The 20,255-nt window shown below is 34.9% G+C and overlaps 4 protein-coding genes and 1 pseudogene across 4 annotated transcripts; 3 read left to right on the top strand and 2 right to left on the bottom strand.

The window, feature by feature from the left end:
- Positions 1-687: 687 nt before the first annotated feature.
- Positions 688-3,084, top strand: LOC106407216 (ER membrane protein complex subunit 10). The gene is made up of 8 exons (XM_048777346.1): positions 688-1,205; positions 1,343-1,405; positions 1,494-1,589; positions 2,017-2,064; positions 2,172-2,243; positions 2,380-2,438; positions 2,541-2,634; positions 2,733-3,084. Exons 1-8 carry the CDS (start codon positions 897-899, stop codon positions 2,871-2,873), a joined length of 882 nt encoding a protein of 293 aa, XP_048633303.1. The 5' UTR covers positions 688-896; the 3' UTR covers positions 2,874-3,084.
- Positions 3,085-3,350: 266 nt separating this feature from the next.
- LOC106408887 lies at positions 3,351-4,176 on the top strand (annotated as a pseudogene).
- LOC106409112 (acyl carrier protein 2, mitochondrial-like) lies at positions 3,938-4,939 on the bottom strand. Its single transcript, XM_013849796.3, has 2 exons — positions 4,626-4,939; positions 3,938-4,376 (listed from the first exon to the last, which is right to left on the bottom strand). Exons 1-2 carry the CDS (start codon positions 4,842-4,844, stop codon positions 4,200-4,202), a joined length of 396 nt encoding a protein of 131 aa, XP_013705250.2. The 5' UTR covers positions 4,845-4,939; the 3' UTR covers positions 3,938-4,199.
- A 7,235-nt stretch (positions 4,940-12,174) lies between these two features.
- Positions 12,175-14,659, top strand: LOC106411308 (GDT1-like protein 3). The gene is made up of 10 exons (XM_013852050.3): positions 12,175-12,344; positions 12,438-12,537; positions 12,603-12,671; positions 12,803-12,925; positions 12,994-13,092; positions 13,177-13,249; positions 13,646-13,734; positions 13,911-13,994; positions 14,123-14,182; positions 14,308-14,659. The coding sequence occupies exons 2-10, from the start codon at positions 12,463-12,465 to the stop codon at positions 14,494-14,496; spliced, it is 861 nt and encodes a 286-aa protein (XP_013707504.2). The 5' UTR covers positions 12,175-12,344; positions 12,438-12,462; the 3' UTR covers positions 14,497-14,659.
- Positions 14,660-14,685: 26 nt separating this feature from the next.
- On the bottom strand, positions 14,686-17,125 carry LOC106408888 (ABC transporter G family member 19-like). Its single transcript, XM_022717845.2, has one exon. The coding sequence runs from the start codon at positions 17,108-17,110 to the stop codon at positions 14,840-14,842; it is 2,271 nt and encodes a 756-aa protein (XP_022573566.2). The 5' UTR covers positions 17,111-17,125; the 3' UTR covers positions 14,686-14,839.
- Positions 17,126-20,255: the final 3,130 nt, after the last annotated feature.

Here is a 20,255-nt window from a genome sequence, read left to right on the forward strand (position 1 = left end):
ACAGACGACTTAACTTTCAGTCGTCTCAGGTTACAGATTTCAAAGTCAATTGCAAAAATAACCTCTGCGTTGACCAAACGACTTCCAGGTAAGTCGTCTACAGCCAGACGACTTCCCAAGTAAGTCGTCTGACGAACAGATCTGGAAAAAAACTCGATGTCATACCTTAAATTGGTGAGATAAGTTCCTTAGCATACATAAGGCTTCTCCAAGCACACAGAATCACAAACGAAAGTAACCCATCCAGAATCGTTAGCTTCTATGACTCTATGAACCATAAAAAATTTATAATCAAAATCTTGGGTTTTTTTAGCTCTTTGTGGAGAGAAAGTGAGAGATATGTTGTGTTTAGTTCACAAGAATGGAAAAAGAAGAAGGGTAAATCGATTTTGGGAGCATTAAGAGCTTCAAATTGGTTGTTCATATTGGTTGTGGTATTGATGATAATGGTAATCTTGTAATTACTTGAAGATGATGAGGGTGAGAGAGTAAAAATGTCATTTTCGAAAAAAAAAAAATTGATGACATTTTCGTAAATTATATGAACTTGCGGGGTGAATAGGGCAAAACCAATTTTAAAAAAAAAAAGAAGGTTAGTTTTGTGTTTGAATTTAAGTTATAGGTTAATTCTGCAAAAAATCTTTAATAAAATATATAAAGCAATCACCAAAGTTTTAAATTTGATAAGATGAAGAAAAAATAATAGTTTATATAATGGAGAATCAGAATTTTTAGGAGTCGGAAAACGGATATTTATTAAATACAAAAGGGGGTCGATTGCAATTTAATGAATCTAAAGTTTGGACGAAAACAAGTCTTGTGTTCTTGTGTTGGATCCAAAGTCCAAACCTCTCTCTCGGCTGATATAGGCTTGAACAAGAAAGACGACGGTGACCATGCCGAATCTCACACTTGTGCTCTTCCTCTCCACTTTATTATTCTCCTCCTCCTTCGCTTTCCAATCAGACGAGCTCCTCCTCGACGACGAGGAGTTTGGTCTTGAGGGAGGATCCCATCCTCGCTCCCCCGAACCAGTTATCTCAGATTCACCTCCGAAGCAGACTCCGAGTATCCGTAGGCGGTACTCGGATCCTGATCTGGACTCCAAGATCCAATTCACCCTCGAACATGCCTTCGGAGACTCTGATTTCTCCTCCGCCGGTACTTTCTCCGCTCGCCTCAAGACTTGGAGCCATGGCGGTCAGGTCTGCTCTCTTTTCCCCCATCATCGATCGATCGTAGATAGTCTTAGTTACATAGACTTTAGAGAATCAGAGATTAGATTTTGGTGCAAACAACTCAAATTGATTTGCTATTTAACCATAAATCTTGTCGGATGCAGACATTAACGAAACTGCGGTTCGCTCGGAATGAGTTTTCTGATGAAGAGAAACATGCCTTTCAAGTAAGTTTTTGTTTCTTTTTAAAAATTTTAATATTGAAAAATACACAAGAATAAAGTTCTGCCTTTGCTGTGAAAACTCGTTTTGTAGAATCTGCTCAAAGGAGATGACTTTTATAGAATAAGACTCCCATCTAATGTTGTCACTCCACCTGGGAGAGAGTATGTGATTGCATCAGTGAGAGCTGTAAGTTCACTTCTTCTCCTTTTTTTTCTTTTTAATCTTTGATCTCAAGTTTGCAGTTGATTCACCATCTTACTGCCAAAAAAGCTTAGAGACAACTCTTTCTTATAATTATCATTCACATTATTAAGTTCTTTTTAGTATCAAATATATTTTTCTTTGAGTTATTGGTACCTGCTTGTATTTTTCTACTAGGTTAATCTTGTTGCAGCTTTTTACAGACATTAACCATTCCCTTCTACTTCTTTGAGATAAGATTACTTCTGTGATTCCGACGTGTTCTAATTTACTTGTTTTTAGATATAAGTCCAAACCTGTTACCTTTGGAATGGTTAAAACATAGAAACGTTTCATTGCCATTGCTAATTGCTTGATTTTTGTTATTTTCTTTTCTATCTTTCCCTCTGCTCAATGTTAACTTTGATCACAGAGATGTCTTCCACGGGATGGTTTGGATGAGCATATCGCTATACACATGGTAATAATATATTCTTTTCGAATCAGTTTCTTACAGTTTAGGTTTCAGCGTCGTGTGACAATTAGTTTCTCGCTATTAACTTGTCACACTTTCCTACTCTATTGCAGGATGGTGCCAACATTTTGGCAGTCAGTTACGGCTCTCCTGGAGCATGCCCGTATCCTCGACAGTTGAAACTTGTAAGTAACACATGTTATCTAATCATTCTTTGGTATTCTAAGAACTGAAACCACCTATCTACTGTGGTTTACTGAATCTGGTTCTTAGAATGTTGTTGGTTTAGAGTGTCTGATAAATGTTTTGTGTTTAATATAGCCAGGAAAATGGACATTTAACTCCCACACCATCTTGAAGAGTAGTGAGCAGGCACCAAGGTAGAAACATCAGTTGGTGTACATCTATTTTATAAAGCCATCTAATGATTTTGAGTTATTGACATACACATAAACCTTATTTTGTAAATTTTCTTTTTGCAGAACTCCGATATTCACGGAGGAGATTCTTGGCAGTAGCGAGAATATGGAAGGTGAAGCAGAAGCGCCAGTAGAGAGATCATTTTGGGCAAAATATGTGAGTGTTATAGAGTAAAACACACACTAATTTCGTTTATATAATGAAATTATAAACCGTGGATGTGACTTGGAAATAACTGAACTTTGGAATGACAGTGGATGTACTTGATACCACTTGGACTCATAGTTATGAATGCTGTGACACAAGCGAGTAACATGGCTGAAGAACAACCTGTGGGGTCTCAAGGGCAAGCACCAGCAGCGATTCAGCCCGGTTCCGCACCCAGGAGAAGATGATTGATCATTTCCTTTCTCAGTTTTTTTTTTCAAATATATCTTTTGTGGAGCTATGTCACTGGAACAACCTGCATTCGTAGGCTAGTTATGGTAACGACCAGACTATCCAGCTGGTGTTATGACTGGCTTAACGTTGTTATTTGATTTTACGTGTAGTGACAAATAATTTTAGACTTCATTGTTTAAAGAGTTAAAAGATTTCATTGTGGCATGATTCAGGTTTTATATTATTATATCTTTTCTAAAACCGTATTTTGAAACCATGGTTAGTGTGTTGTCAAGGCTAGATACTTCAAAATACCACAAAATTATTAGCTTTTTTTAATCATATATATCGCATTCAAAATCAAAAGTCGCATAATGCATTGTTAAGGGAAATAAACAACCGAGGAGTATTCTTTATTAAGACATTGGGAGAGTGTAAAGACAAACTGAAGAATGTTGGGAGGCACGGAAAGACATTTGATTGAACAACAAATGGGAATATAAGTCTGCGTAAAGGCCGCTTCAGGTGCACCTGATGTTCTTGGTGACTGTCCTTTATACCCGACTGGTTCTTGGCTATTAGTCCCGAGCGAAAGTTTCCGTTGGTGAAGTTCGATGACAATGAGAATTGGGTGGCAAATTCCGATGTTATAGTTGGAATCATCGAGGAAAAGTATCCGGAGCCTTCCCTGGTGATGATTTCCTCCTGAGTTTGCCACGCCAATGACGGAACTGAGAAGGTTTTGTTGTATGAGCTCGAGGCGTTGGACAATCACCTCAAGACTCACGGTGGCCCCTTCGTCGTTGGTGAAACTGTCACGGCGACGGATTTGAACATAGCGGCGAAGCTTTACCATCTAGAGATCGTGTTAGGACATTTCAAGGAATGGCCTGCCCCTTAGAACCTGACCAATGTCCGATGTTTTCTTTGAATTCTTTTTTTTTTAAATCGAAATATATGCTGTTCTAACGCAAAGATTAAAACAACTCAACACATAAAGATGCTACAGAATATTAGCACTAGTCATATGTATCATCGATCATATAAAATTTGCATAGAAACATAAAAGAAAATGAAGGAAGAAAATTCTGAAACATCTTATACAACGAAACTGAAGGAATATTGTTTGATGGTAATAAGGAAGACAAGTCTCGGTTGATGAAATAAGACCGTCTCAATATATTATGATCTACTACCATAAGATAGACTCCAAATTAATTACAATCTTCTCAGATGCATAAAGAAGACGAATCACGTTTCTAGATGCATTAACAAACATGACCAAAAAAAAATTGAAAATGTCTCACTCTAGCAAAAGAAACATGTTTGATTTTCATGACTCATTTAGCCTGAGGGTGGGAAGCAATAAACTCAACAGCAAGATCGACGGACTGTATCTTATCTGCTTCGTTATCAGGTATCTCGAATCCAAACTCTTCCTCTAGTGCCATAACCACCTCCACTGTGTCCAAACTATCCAGCCCTAGATCATTCTGGAAGTGTGCCTTTGATGTCACCTGCAACAACACGAATCACACATACTTTTAAAGTATCAAGTCAAATCAAACAAATATATATATATATATATATGGTTCATCAGGTTCTTGTCCACATAAAGTGAAAAAACAAAACAAAAGAACTATCATTCCAATCTATCGCAATGTATTGCTAGTTTCGACACATAAGAAGAACTATCATTCCAATCAAAATCAAACTAAATGGATTTTCAGATTGGTGGTGGTAAAATAATTGAGGCTCGCAATTACCTTAGAAGGCTCTACTTTCTGGAAAGTTTTGACGACAGAGACAACACGATCTGTGACTTCGGATTTGTCGAGGAATGATCCTCTGACTTCCTCGGAGAAACGACGACGAAGAATAACGTACAAGGGAGCTACGCCTCGATGAGAAGTGATGCTCGAGCTTCGGAGAGTAGGCGTGACATTGACTCTAAGGTATCTAAGTAGAGCATTTCTTAACGCCATTACTTGCTACACAAATATAACCCTAGAACCTTCTTCTCTTTCACTCGTCTTTAACGAGGTCGAAGGCGATTGGACTCTTGTACATGAGTTGCTAAACGACGTCGTTTTAACCAAGCATTGGACTCTTGTACAAATAGTCTGAATCGGGAGCCCATTACGAAATGGTAGGCACCACAGATTCACAATTAATATAATCTTTTTTTTTGGTCAATCACAGTTCATATTATCTTTGACTAAAAATCTCTAGTCAAATAGTAATAATTTTTGATGCCGCCAAAAAGATTAAATAATAATTTTTGAAACTCTAAACAAGTGGAGATGAATGGAAAAAAAGATCACTAGTCATGAACAGGAAACTATGCATTCTGTCCCAAGAAAGAATAACAAGCTTTGTATGTATTAGTGACACTTTTTTAGCTTCCAAAAGTTGAAATTGCTCCGTAGAGTTTGTCCAAACCCATCCAAAATCATTAAGATGAGCTGTGTCCATGATCCAACCATACAAGTTTTATGTAAGCTTACGGCTGGGATATATGATTGATTTTGTCGCTTTTCAGGTATATCTATATTTTTACTATTAGTCTCAAACCATGATTAACATTTCGCTTCCACATATCTAACAATATCTAAGGAATCTTTGTTGTTTCCTTTGAACAATTTATAACTTTGCACTTTTCAAATATACCAGATTTTCAATAGGTAAAGAATTTATATCCAATTATCTTCAATGTCATTCTTACACGAGAAAATATTATCTATATATATGCACTCATACTAGGAGATACCAGCAGAAAAGAAGATGTTGCTGCTAAGATCCATATTTGTAAAGGTGGGAAACACTCAAAAATATCATAATTAATGGATTTATCATAGGAAAAACCGCCATTTAAATCCCGAACTTTCAAAAATAAACTAAACAAAGCTCCAACTTTTAAGTAAGCCAAATAAATACTAAAATTTTTTAAAAATTCCAAAATAATCCTAAACTTCTATTGACTCAGCCTTTTTAGTCATGTACAAGTCAAACTTTAGTTAGACGTTTACGTCTGTTAAATAGTAAAAACAGTGAGTTTTGGTGACTCAATAAAATTAAGAGTGTTTTCCTTCTTTGTGGACTGCAATCCTTAATTGCAGAAATATTTTTTTTTCCTTTTCACCAAGTTAAAATAAGGCTCGTGAGTTTCTGATACGGTCCGTATGAAAGCTTCAACAATACGAGAAAAGATTATCCATATATATGCACTCATACTGGGCCGGGCCTGACAATTTCAAGCCCAGAAGCAAAAAAAAAAATTTGGTCTAAAACATAAAAATATTAAAAGGTGTTCCCTTGTTATTTGAACCCATAACCTCCAGCTGGTATATATCTAGTTTTTGCCACCAGAACTAAAGAGAAACTTCACTTATCCTTGGCCCCTAAAATAAATATTCTTTTGTTGGCTCCAAAACCAATGCTTGATCTGCTTGGTATCAGGCACGACCCTGCACTCATACTAGGAGATACCAACGGAAAAGAAGATGTTGCTGCTAAGATTCATATTTGTAAAGCTGGAAACACTCAAAAATATCATAATTAATGGATTTATCATATGCTCGTATTTGGAACAATGATTATCACATCCATTGATGGCATGTAAAATTTCAAAGTTACAATTAAATGTATTGATATAACTTGCCATATAAAATAACAAATTTTCTACTAGGCTTTAACTTTCATAGCAAAGATTTGAAGTTTTGTAATGTAGGTTCTGAATACACAATGGTTACAAGCTAAATATATTCCTAGAAACTTAATACTTCGATTTGACTGTATACATGCCATTTTGTGTATAACAATCTTAATGTAGAAATTGACTTATGGTCAAGACCTGTATCAATAGGACCGCTTGGGCAACATAGTTTTCCAATAACTCCATATCCTTAGATTAAAAAGTTAAAGTTAGGTTTGTTCAAGAGTGTTAATAGAGAAACTTTTTTTTGTCAACTACCAATTTGGTTAGACCAAGTTTTGGTCGGACGAGACGGTCCTCCGAGGAGCACTTCTATCTGACTGTGTCTGATATGTATGGAAAAAAGTAAAGCTTCTGGTCCTAGCCTCTTTCGCTAGTTGGTCAGTCCGACCATTCTCGTTTCAAAGACTATGAAGGATGCCCACACTCTCGAAGTAATTAGGTAGACTCCGGAAAGTATCAATCTCCAAAACAACAACTGGCGAGTCCATCGGACTCGTAGTCATATCCAGTAGGTCATAGTAGTTCGTCTCAAAGTGGATCTTCATGTCTCTCATACATAAGGCTGCCCAAATTAATCATTTCATCTCATCGTGTAAAGCCGAGAGGATTCTATCGCACTCAAGTAGTCCAAATGATTCAATACCCATGTGATCCTTAAGACTCCATCCTATGCCACTAACACTGCCATTACCAATCTATGAAGCATCGATTTAGCAAGTTGGGATTCGAGGTATCTAAGAGGGTACTTTCTCAGCAAATGTGTCATGAGGATCGTCGTGATCCTCATCTACTTCCTCCTCCTTTTGGTTAGCCTTTCTCCAATTTTCTGTCTGAAGAGAAGCTAGTTGAAAAGTGTCAATCAAGGATATGACTTTTGCCATCAAAGAGTTTGCATTCCTCACCTTCCAAATGTACCAACAGATCCATGGAAAGGTGTCAGATTGTGGCTCTAGTAGAGCCACCTCTCTTTTCTCTTTTGAAACATAAAGCTTACGAACTTTGGCAAGAAAAAAATCAAAATTCTCAGAAGCGTAACAGATTTGTTTTGCACTCAGACTTATGTTGCTTTAGGATCTTCTTCGTGGATTCATGATCTATTTGGTAATGAGAGTTTTTGTCTAGTATAAGTCGTTTTAAAAGGATATATTCTTATTGTATTACGACAAATGGTCTGATTTTTAGGTATTTTACTGATTGATGGATCCTAAGTTTAAATGGGACGTTGATTTTTTTAACACTGGTCAAATCGTATTGCATCATCATATAATATTTATTTTATTATATATGATAGATCAACTACCTCCAGTATATGCAAACCTGATGAACAACTTCACAAACAGCGATTCCACGACGTAGCTCTCCCTATAATACTTGGATCAACAGACAGTTCTGCATGTATGACATCATCGATGGATAGGCTCTCTCCGTAGCACATGATCACAACGAATGGTTCTGCCTACAGTACTTTGTAACCTCATCCTATAATCTGCAAGAAATTGTGCTTTATCTGAAAATCAAATCTCAAACCTGGTGTAAAAACCTTTAAACTTTGAACACTAGGCCACAATGCTTCCACAAGAAATGGTGGGACATTGATTTTGTAAATGAATTTGTAAAGCTGGTAGCCAGAATATTCTTTTAGTTTCTGGACAAATAAGCTGATTTCGAAAATTTGAATCAAAATCGACGCAATAAAAATGAATCCAAACCGATCTGAACTCGACATAAACACCAAATGGATTTTGTTTTACGGTATTCCAAGTCATGGGTTTTGTCCGAACCAACTCCGAACTCAAATAGATATCCAAAAAACCCAAAAAAATTATTTTCCCCAAAATAACTTGTACCAATCCGATCAATCCCTAATACATATCCAAAATACAGTGAGATATTATTTAGTACTTAAAATAATGATCTATTACAAGAATAATTAACTTAAATACTTTGTGTAATATATATTTTTGGTTTGGGTTAATATTGATGTTTTTATGTTTTGACAATTACAGTTGGAGTTCAATTATGAATAAATTTATGTCTAATATATATATATATATATATATATAGTGTTGGTCCCGTATTATGTACGGGAAAAAAATCTTATTTTTTTTTAGAAATTTAACATCAAGTTTGAATATGTAGAAAACCATGATTTTGCCTCATATAATAAGCTACAATATTTGTATATACAATATTACCCGAGTCTTGTTCACAAAACCATCAATATGTGATTTTCATGTTCCTTCATGGCAACATAAGTTGTCTTTCAACCAAGTGGTCTTGGTCTAGTGGTAAATAGGTTGCAGCTGAAGCTTCCGCATTTGGTTCGATTCTCCTTGACCACCTATAAATGCTTTAAGTGGTAAAAAAATCCAAATTTTTGTGGATCTCTTCGTGATTAGTCATTTATTCTAAAAAGCTTATGAAATCAAATAAAATGTCTTTCTTTTGTCCCATGACTATAAATCTATAATAAACAAAAGAAAACTCAATAAAAATGAACAAACTGAAAGAAAAGTGGTAAAACAGTTACTTTAATATTTCCATGCATTGTCTGATTTTTTAACTTTATCTGTGCAACCTTATTGTTCCTTCGTCTCCGATCCATAAAAGAACTTTAAGCTCGATCATATAAAAAGAATAAAACAGTATTAATTCGAGAAGAAGAGAAAAGTGAACTTGAATTAAAAGTAGTCAAAAAGTTATATTAATATTTTTTGCTTCACTCAAAACCCAGAAAAATGATGAAGAGATGGAACCATTAACAATAAGAGAAAAATAAAGTAAATCAATATTATTAATTCAGGGTCATTGCTAATATTTACCCCTACGGCTATTTTGGCATATTACTTTTGTGCCATTGGCTTTTTATTTATATTTCATAGACTGTTCTGGGCTTACTGCATACTTTTTTTGTAACTACCAATTTGATTTCTAATAAGCGGGATCTAGTTTTTCTGAATCTAAAAACTGTCAATAAAGAGAACACCAAGTTAACAGATTTTTTATTTTTAAAAAGACACCAACATTAACAGTTACTAAATAAAAAATGATGGTTAGTGCAACCGACACCAGCGACACGTTTGATTCTTGATACGAATTGAGAGTTTTATATGGAAACAGTTGTAATCATATGTAAAGAGAAGCGTGGTAACAAAAATATATCATAAAAAAATGGTATACATATACATTTTGATTTTTCCACAAAATTAAAATTTAATAATTGCTTTAGCTGGAATTAATTACGAGATCAGTATGAGCTCATAGAAATCTAAATATTCAACCGTTTATATAAATATCTATTCTATTAAAATATAACATATGGATAAATATTATGTCTAACTATTTATTCTCTTTATTTAAGGAATTTTTATTATTCTTTTTATGTAAATGTATCTTTTTTTTTACAGCAAAAACATTGACAAACTCAATTTGACTCTCTAAACCAAATCGGTAATTCCGCGTCCATGTGAACGACGAAAGATGGTTGTTTCCTAACACTGCGTGCTAAGCTATCCGCCCGTAGGTACATGAATGATGTTTGAGTTGAAGAAACTTCTTTTTAAGAACTTAATATCTTCCAGATAGCTTTCAAATGCTGGCCATTTTTCTGGTTCCGAAACCATCTTCACCAGTTGAAAACAATCCATTGCAAACGTCACCTGAAACTGTCTTAAATTCTTCATACATTCCATTGCCCAAACTAAGGCCTCCACCTTTGAATAAAGAGGTGGGAGACATGCCCTTATATTCCTTGCCCCTAATAAACATTCGAAACCCGATAAAGTGCTATACCATCCTTGCCCTGAAAATAAATCCTTGTCTTTTTCATGATCCATCTATGAAACACCATCTTCCTGACGTCGTTAATATGGAAGTGGTATGTACCAGATGGCCCCTCATTGGATCATTTACTACTTGTGCCTCAGTCCAGAGTGATGATTCCAATTATGCTTTTAAGTGTTTCCTTCGGATCAATAACCAGGTTGCTAAAAACTTTATTATTCCGACCTTTCCATATATGTACCATAATATCCATGCAAATTGATGGTCATCCATCTTTAGATTAACTCTCCAAAAAAGATGGTCTATATTAGCAAAAAACAAACTGATAGGAAAAATATTGGGATGCGATGGTATCTTAGATAGAGCTCATACTTGACATGATAGAAGACATTAAAAAAACACATGATTTATTGATTATTCCGGATCTCCGCATCGGGCATATATGTCCCTCTTGATTTTAGATTTTTCATTACCGCTATACATCCTGAAAGGAATTGCCAATACATTAACCAATACATTAAGACGGTTATTAACAAGCAAGAAAAAAATTGACCCTACATTAATATATTTTATATAACCCTACGTTTTTCTGTAAATATACATTAACCACTACGTTAGGATAACCATAAGTTATATAACAGTATATAAATTAAATTTTTAACATATTAAAAAATTACAAAAAAATGTTACATATTTACAAAAACAAAAAAAAAACTACAAACCAACATTATATTTACGGGTAAAGATCTAAAATAGACAAATATGATTACAAAGAAACATACATATGATTACAAACAATCGAGCGTATGCCGGATCAACTTTTAAAATACTATTATTTTATAAATATGATTACAAAAGAAAACACAAATATGATTACAAAAAAACACAAATTTAGTAAAAAAGGAAACCACAAATATGAAAATTAAATTTCTAAAAAAAATGAAAACAAAAAATATAAACGATTAAACAGTTTGCAATTGTGAATTATGCCATGAAATTAGGAATCTAAGAAAATCAAGGATTTACCTACAGTTTCTAGAAATTATAGGTCGTGGAGTTCTTTTTGGTTATAGAAAGTTTATTTATAATTTATAAAACTTGTAATTGGCTTAGATTTTACGATGTCCATAACTAACTTGTTTTTATTGTTTTTTGAAGAACATAAACTATGTGTCAATCTTTGACTGGTTAGGTGACTTGTGTTTTAGTATATAAAGAATATTAAGTTTAAATACTATATCTTAGGGTTATAGAGTTGCTAATTATTAATTTTAATTTGAAAATATAGTTTGAAGAAGCCACATGAACAAATTTATTGAGTTTAATCAAATATAAATCAATATTTTTAGAATCGATAATCCGATTAAAATCCAAAACCAAAACTATTTCATATTTAACTAGATCCTAAACATATATCTCGAATGAACCCAAACCAAGATCCTATTGGAACCCCGATCACCTAACCCAACATTTAGTTATATTTTTTTGTTGGTAGAATATTCATTTAATTATAGTGAATATTAACTTTGTAATATAGTCTAAAGTCCCAAACAATAATATATATATATATATTTAAATTTTTAAGTATATATAATATTTTTTTATTTTCTGTAATGATCAATTTCCAATTAAGTAAATCAACTGTAATTTCATAAATTTAATTAATTTTCTAAAAATTTATAAATTACTGCTAAATAATCTATAAATTATTTTAAAAAAACACACAAAATTCTATTTTTTGTTAATTTTTGTTTTTATTTTTTTTTGTGAAAAGAAGGTAGTAAATTTTTATATAAAAATATTTTAGTATATTTATATATATGTGTATAATGTGAAACCGTGTGAAATTTTAATATAACTAAATTAGAACACACCATTCAAATCGCACACAGATCTCTGTTTCGCAGCAGCATCACAAGAAGGATTATTCACACGCTCACCAAGCCCTCAGCGATTCTCCCAATGATTTTCTGAATCGTAACTCGTAAGTAAAATTTTTATCATTTTCTCAGATCCCCAACCTCCCTCTCTCACTTTCTCAGATTTAGAATTTGAAACCGATTCATTTTCTTCGCAGATCTGTTCAACTCTCGCATCACCTCATGGGTTTCATCACTCGCCTGCTTCTCGTCTCCACCATCTTCTTCTTGATCTTCGTTTCCGCCATCTCTGCGCAGGTATACATACCATTTTCCTCCACGGATTCGTCTTTGTTCTTTATATATTAACTGGTTGTTGCTAGGACTCTGGGGTTGATAATGAGACGCATGAATCGGAAGGATCTCGTAAAGAGCTTGGCCGTCGTGGAATGGTGATTCGATCTGCTTTTTGCTTTTTTTTTTTTTTTACGAATTGGAATCTCTCTATTAATATTATTTTTCAGATTCGAATTCTGGTGGAATCTAGCTTTAATTTTTCGAATATTCTTTATTTGATTTGAAGATTGGCACTGAACGAATTGGACTTGATGCTGCTGGTGACAATCTTGGTTTGAACCTCGAAGCCACTGGCCCTGGTGTCTTTGATGCTTTGTTCTCGAGTTTCTCCATGATTCTTGTCACCGAGGTTAACATTTGTGTTGATTTGGTTCAACTCATAACAAAGTGTGATCTTTATTGCTCATCATATGTCAGATTGGCGATGAGACTTTTATAATAGCGGCACTGATGGCTATGCGACACCCTAAAGCTACTGTTTTGTCTGGTGCACTTTCAGCTTTGTTTGTTATGACCGTAAGTGCTAAAGATTATTTGGATTTTTCATTTTTCTGTAAAGGGTATGTGTATTCGTTATGATTTTTCCTTTATTCTATATAGATACTTTCTACTGGACTTGGTAGGATTGTGCCAAACTTGATTTCGAGGAAGCACACTAATAGCGCTGCTACAGGTATGTAGAGTGCGCCATTGTTATCATTTCTTTTTTTGTGTTATTGGTATTTTATTTTGTTAGCTGAGATATATTGAGAAGGGTATGTAACCACTAGTCTGTATACTATATGGTTATGAGTTTTGTCCTCTCCATTTTGTGTCGACCGAAGCTTACAACTTGTCCAATCATATTTTAATGCGTCCTTATGATCACAATTATCAACTGTAGCTGACCTGAACTGTATATCTTTGTATCTAAGTTTATCTCGCATTATCTTTTGAATTTTTTAATGAAAAGGCTACTATCATTACTGATTTTTCATGTTTCTGTCAGCATTAACTAGAAGTTTATGTGGGTCCTTCGTTTTTTAGTCTGAGTCCTCACTTGAAGGATCATGCATCTTTGATCATGCAGTTCTCTATGCGTTTTTTGGTCTACGACTTCTCTACATTGCTTGGAGGTCATCTGATTCAAAGTCAAGTCAAAAGAAGGAAATGGAGGAAGTAAGTAGTTCTCGAGCCACATGTGTTGCCAGTTGTTTCCTTCTTGCTAGAGATTTTGCAAAACGTTCTTAGTAGTTAGTTACTCACTTAAAAGTTAGAAATATCTTTCCATTCGCTATTCCTGGACTCGTTTATGAACTATGACGTTGACTAACTTCCCATTATCTGTGGTAAAGGTTGAGGAGAAGCTTGAGTCGGGCCAAGGGAAGACACCCTTCCGTCGCTTTTTCTCAAGATTTTGTACCCCAATATTTCTAGAGGTGTTCTTCTATTCCGCATCGTAGATGCTTTCGAGTTTTTTGTTTACAGCTAAAAGTATATTATTGATCATACTTGCCAGTAATTGAGCTTTGAACTTTGACCCATCTCTTTTATCTACTATGTGCAGTCCTTCATCTTAACCTTTCTAGCCGAGTGGGGAGACCGTAGCCAGATTGCAACAATAGCTGTAAGAGAGAACCACTTTCATCTCTCATATATCTAACTTCTTACGAAACCTAACCAGTCTTTGGACTTTGCCCGCTGAGATTAAACTTGCGTGGTTAAAACAATCTATTTGTGTCTCATGTGAAGTTGGCGACGCACAAGAACGCTATAGGAGTGGCGATAGGGGCATCAGTGGGACACACAATTTGTACATCGCTGGCGGTTGTAGGAGGAAGCATGTTGGCTTCAAGGATCTCACAACGCACGGTCGCAACTGTTGGGGGCTTACTCTTCCTTGGCTTTTCAGTCTCTTCCTATTTCTACCCTCCACTATAGTTGTTTTGCTATATCCCATATTTTCTGCAACCTATATGTGCTTATTTCTTTCACTTGCGAAAAATGAGTGTTAGCGACATTGTCTAAGTAAAGTAACTCTCTGTATTATTTTTTTCCCTTGGATCGTTTTATGGGTAATCCAAAGCCAATGCTTTTGCTTTAAGTGTAACGAAGTGATAATCATAATTGTTTGGAAAAAGAAAAGATAATCCGAATAGTAAAATTCGATACGTGAACCATCGTTCACCGTATTTTAGAATAGCTCAAAACTACAACAAACGAGAATCTAATAATACACTTTGAAGTTTCAAGCCTTATTTAAATATGTTTATGGCGACTACTTTCACGTCCTCTTATTTTTGCTCCCGAACAGCAAGGCGAAGTAAAACAAGATCCTAAAGAAGAGCCCCGAAGCTAACGTAATCCACAAGCAATCCCACTTACTCAGTTGAGTAATACCTTGCTGTGAAAGTAAGTCAGACCCCGTCCTCAAGCACGTGGACTGTGTTATCCTAGTGCTTAGAGATCTACTTAGAGTTTCAAGAAGCTCCACCTTTTTCTTATCGCTAACTCCTCCAAGAAGGGTACCCTCGAATACTTGGACTCCCTTAACAAAGCAACGAGACGGGTCATCAAACTCATTGATTAACACGGCTTCGTATGGATACTTTATCGGCGAAATGTAATGAAACCATATCCAGTAGCTCGGTATACGATCACGGACAACGTAGAACCCACTCAAGAGCAAACAGTAGGCGACATAGGCAATGGTGACCATGTAACTTAACATGATATGCGGAACAAGACCGGATATGAAAGTAACGACAGAGGATCCAGACCAAAACGAGGCGTAGATTATGAGGCAATAGAAGACAAAGCCTTCTAACCCGCCACGCAAACCAACCGTCCAGAATGTTATCGAGGAAAAGACCAAGGAAGGAGCAATAAGCTGCGGAAGAGACACCAGCGAGTGGGAGATGACATAGGAAGATGTTCTGTAGGCATTGCGAGTTGTCTCTCTCAAGAAAATGTATCGTTCTTGGATAAAAACCGGGACATTGTCTAAACATAAGTAGAACGTAGTGGGCACGACAAATGCGAAGAAAGTCAGTCTCTCTTGTGCACCTCTTGGAGTGTTGTCCAGCTTCCAGTAGACAGTGGCTAAGAGAAATGCAGTGACCATAACGATGGCGATCCGTGTTCCTAGAAGCTCAGGCATCCGGATCCAGTTTCTCATGTAACGTTTGGCTAAGATGAACGTTTCGAATAGTGACGGGTTTGTGTATGAAGATACTGTTTCCATGGAGGTGAAATTAGCAGCTCCAGATGAGCCCGAGACTAGTTTGCCTCTTGACACACTCTCAATTATTGCTTCTTTCAAGGATAAGCCATGTGGGGTGGGTCGAGCTGATTGGCTGAGTCCAAGATTGCTTTGCTGCCACTTCTCATTGAACTCTACCAACTCTCTGGTTCCTTCGGTTGATCCTTCGAGTTTTCGAACTACATCGAGTGCGAACTCAGTGATGTTCTCTTTCTCAGGGATTGTATGTCCCAAGTTAGAGAAGAAGTTAGGAAGACTAGCCGGAGAGCCACTAAAAACATTCTTTCCGCGAGATAAGATGATAAGGCGATCAAGCAAGTCTATGATACGAGTGCTAGGTTGATGGATCGACATAACAACAATGCTGCCACTTTGAGCGATTCGTTTCAGAACCTGCACCACCATAAACGCGTTGCTGGAATCCAACCCCGACGTAGGCTCGTCTAGAAACAAGACAATAGGGTCGTGGATGATGTCGATACCGATCGAAACGCGTCGCCGCTCTCCACCGGAGACGCCACGGTGTCCTTCGTCTCCTATAACTGTGTCCGCCGCGTTTCTGAGGCCTAGCTGGTCGATGAGGGCTTGGACACGCTCCATCTTCTTTGACTTGGGGAAGCTTCTTGGGAGACGAAACTCGGAAGCAAACATTAAGGTTTCTTTAACAGTGAGCATCGGGAAGAGAAGATCGTCTTGCATCACGTATGCTGATATCACTTTCAACAGTTGCGACTCCAAAACATTCTCTCCGTTTAGTGTCACAAAGCCTCTAAGACTCTCCTTGGCAACACGTCCCGCCAGTGCATCGATCAAGGTGGACTTTCCGGCTCCGCTTGCACCGAGAACGGCGAGGATGTTTCCATCACAAGCCTCTCCAGAAACATCATCGAGTAGAGTCTTCACTGTATCGGAGCTTCGAGGCCGCGAGAAATCAAACCACCGGCGAAATGTCACGTTGTATTGAAGATTGTTAAAGGCTAAGACAAACCGCACCGGTTTTACGTGGAAAGCCTCGACATCTATAATGCTATGAGCTGGATCATCGCTTCTGGCGACAGAGCTCGAGTCTTCCTCCTTCCGGAAACTGTCGCAGTCTGTCAGCAACTCCACGAGCGTAGGTGATCCGACGGAAATGGTACAGTGCGGTTCCTCTAATGCACGTTGCATTTTTAGAGCTAGCCAAGTGATAAAATAGTAAAATACAGCGTTGTTGTTTTTAGTACTGCTTCTCTTAATAATGGACAAGAGTGGTCCGCTACGTTGAGTATTTATAAGTAAACAATAATTGTGCATTATACCCGTCGCTCATGGGTTCAATTCCTACTTGGAACTAAATTGTCACTCTACACGATATGAAACAATACTTTAGGTGTCATTTGAAAAATTGAAGTTGGACTATTCGTCGCTCTCGAAGACAAGTTGGCTTGATCCATATATCCCGTTAATAAAAAAGAAGTAAAAACAATAATTGTGTACCCTTCGAAACAAAAACATTTAAAATATATTCAAAATGGAAATACTATAATTTGTGTGAATCATGAAGGAGCGACGACGTTAGTAGCTTATACGTGGTGTGTAAGAACTCGACAAACAACGTCATCATGTACTAGAGCCAGACTATTTCATGATGTTTCATTTTCGACTTAAACGTTATTGAGCAACCAAGACAAGCGTGTATTTCGTTTTTATTGGCTTGGTGATAGTTGAAAAAAATGCAATTTGGCTTCTTCTACTTGAGGAACAATTTGATACCATACACGCATGTACTATTTTAAATTGGGACATCTACCGAATTGTATTTAAAGCGATGTTTTGTGCATAAACACGCTTTTTTAGTGACGAAAAATTCCTGACCTGATAAACTAGATCATTCATTTCATTATAAATGTTTTTCACGCATATTATCAGAACTATTGAAAATTCTACAAATTTGTTTATCAGTACGCTAGTTTATTTTACATCTCTAATCAATAAACTAAAATAATAGAATAAAACCGAAGGTTTATGTAAAATTTTGCATCAAAAGTACAAAATCAATATTTTGTAAAACAAAAATTATAAGTGTTGAACTGATATGGTAAAACAGACGATTTATAATATTATAATGGGAAAATTGCCAAAAATGATTCAAATTTTGATTTTGAATACAAAAAATGTACCACAAATTCAATCAAATGCAAAAATAATCCAAAAGGCTAGTGAAATTACGACAACCTCCTTATGACTAAACAAAAAACATGTATTGAGTTTTACCATTATAACCCTCCACGTGAGAAGACTTACAGATAAGATTTCTTTGTAAGTCTTCCCGTTCAGCAAATCTTAAGAATAATTTAATTTTTTTATAAAAAATATTTTGATGGGAAAAAAGTGAAATCATGTAATAATAAACATTTCTAAATGATTTAAATTTATTTTTACTAAAATTGAATTATTTTCAACATAGATGCGTGAAAATAGATTAACTCATGATAGTCTTTGGTTTAGAGTTTGGTAACATATGTTATAATATTTTTGGTATATTTAGGGTTAGATTTTGAAATCTTATCTTTTGTTTTTTTAAATTTTTTTTTACCTATATGTGTTTAGAGATTATCTAATAACTTGATTTAAACACTTTTTAAGTATCTTAAAAGTTTAAGGAAATGTTTTATTGTTTAGTTATTTGATTATAGGGTTTCGGAGATTCACAAAAGACTTTCCAAGAAGTCTTCTGATATATCCCACTTAAATTTTAGTAGTATTTAGGGTCCCCGCCTAAATTTTAGAAGAATTTAGATTTCCCGCCTAAATCGAAATCTTCTAGAAGTCTTCTGGGTCTTCTCATGTATTAGATCTTATAAGTAATTAATAAAATTTATAAAAAAATATTTTGAAAGAGAAAAAAATCATAATCATGTATTAATAAACATTTTTAAATGTTGGAAATTTAGTTTTACAAAAATTAAATTATTTTTAACATAGATGAATGGATGTAGATAGATTCATGATAGCCTTCGGTTTAGGGTTTGGTAACATATGTTATAGTATTGTTGGTATTTTTAGGATTAGATTTTGAAATATTATCTTTTAATTTTTATTTTTAGTTTGACGTATATGTGTTTAGTGACTATCTAATTATTTGATATAAACACTTTCTAAGTTTCTTTTAAGTTTAAGGAAGTGTTTTTGCTTAGTTATTTGATTATAGGGTCTGGAAGATTCTTAAAAGACTTTGGTTAGGGTTTAGTAACATATGTTATAGTATTGTTTGTATTTAGGGTTTAATTTTAGAATCTTAACTTTTTTTAAAACAATTGTTCTACATGTGTTTAATTTTGTGTATATTAAACACTTTATAAGTTGATTTTAAGTTTAATGAATTGTTTTTTGCTATCTAGTTAGTTATTTTATTAGGTTATGGTTTGAAAAATTTCTAGAAGACTTCGAGAAGATTTCCCAAGAAGTCTTCTGACATATTCCCACTTAAATTTTAGTAGAATTTAGGTTTTTCGCATAAAGCAAAGTCTTCCAAATATCTTCCAGAAGTCTTCTCATGTATTTGATATTAGGGTCTAGTGGACTTTATAAGAAGTTTTCTCTTAGAAGACTTCCCAAGAAGTCTTCTGTATAACCTAATTGAAATTTTTGTCTCCATATATACATAAAAGTAACATATTTTCTTTCTTCCTTTCAAATGGCTGCAACAAAAATGTAATGTTTCTCACTCTAAAACTCTCCAACCTCTCTCTAATCTCTTTGAACATCAAAACACCAAATTTTAAATCCATTTCTAATTTTTTTCTTATGTCTTCTCACTAATTTATCTTCTTTTTGCAGTTTTTTCATTACATGGTTCTCATATTTTACCCATTCAAAGGTAGATCTATAAATTTTGGATATATATTATTGTGTGTTTTATATATTAGATTCTAAAATGCTATAGATTAAAATGTGACTGTTTCGTTTATTATTTAAGCATAAAATTATATTTTTGAAGTTTTTCTGTGTGTTTGAAGCCATTTGAATGTTTTTGAATTTTTAGATTTTTCAGATCTAAGACAGACTTTGAAAGACTTCTCAGATGACTCTCGGAAGACTTCTCAGAATACTTTAAGCAAGTCTTCTAATGCATTTTATGTTAGAAGATTTCCCACGAAATCTGTAGGAAGTCTTCTGCCCAAAGTGGTACAAATTTTGGATAAGTATTTTGTGTGAATTTACATATTAGATTCTAAAAAGTTATAGATTCAACCAAATTTGATTGTTTTGTTTATTATTTAAGCATAAAAAAAATATTTTTGAAGCTTTCTCTGTTTTGAATCCATTTAAATGTTTTTGAATATTCATATTTTCAGATATGAGTTAGATTTTGGAAAACTTCTCATAAGACTCTTGGAAGACTCTCAGAAGACTTCTTGGGAAGTCTTCTGATGTATTTGGAAGTCGTCGGAAAGTC

Source organism: Brassica napus, chromosome A4, assembly GCF_020379485.1.
Source record: "Brassica napus cultivar Da-Ae chromosome A4, Da-Ae, whole genome shotgun sequence".
Taxonomy (NCBI): Eukaryota; Viridiplantae; Streptophyta; class Magnoliopsida; order Brassicales; family Brassicaceae; genus Brassica; species Brassica napus.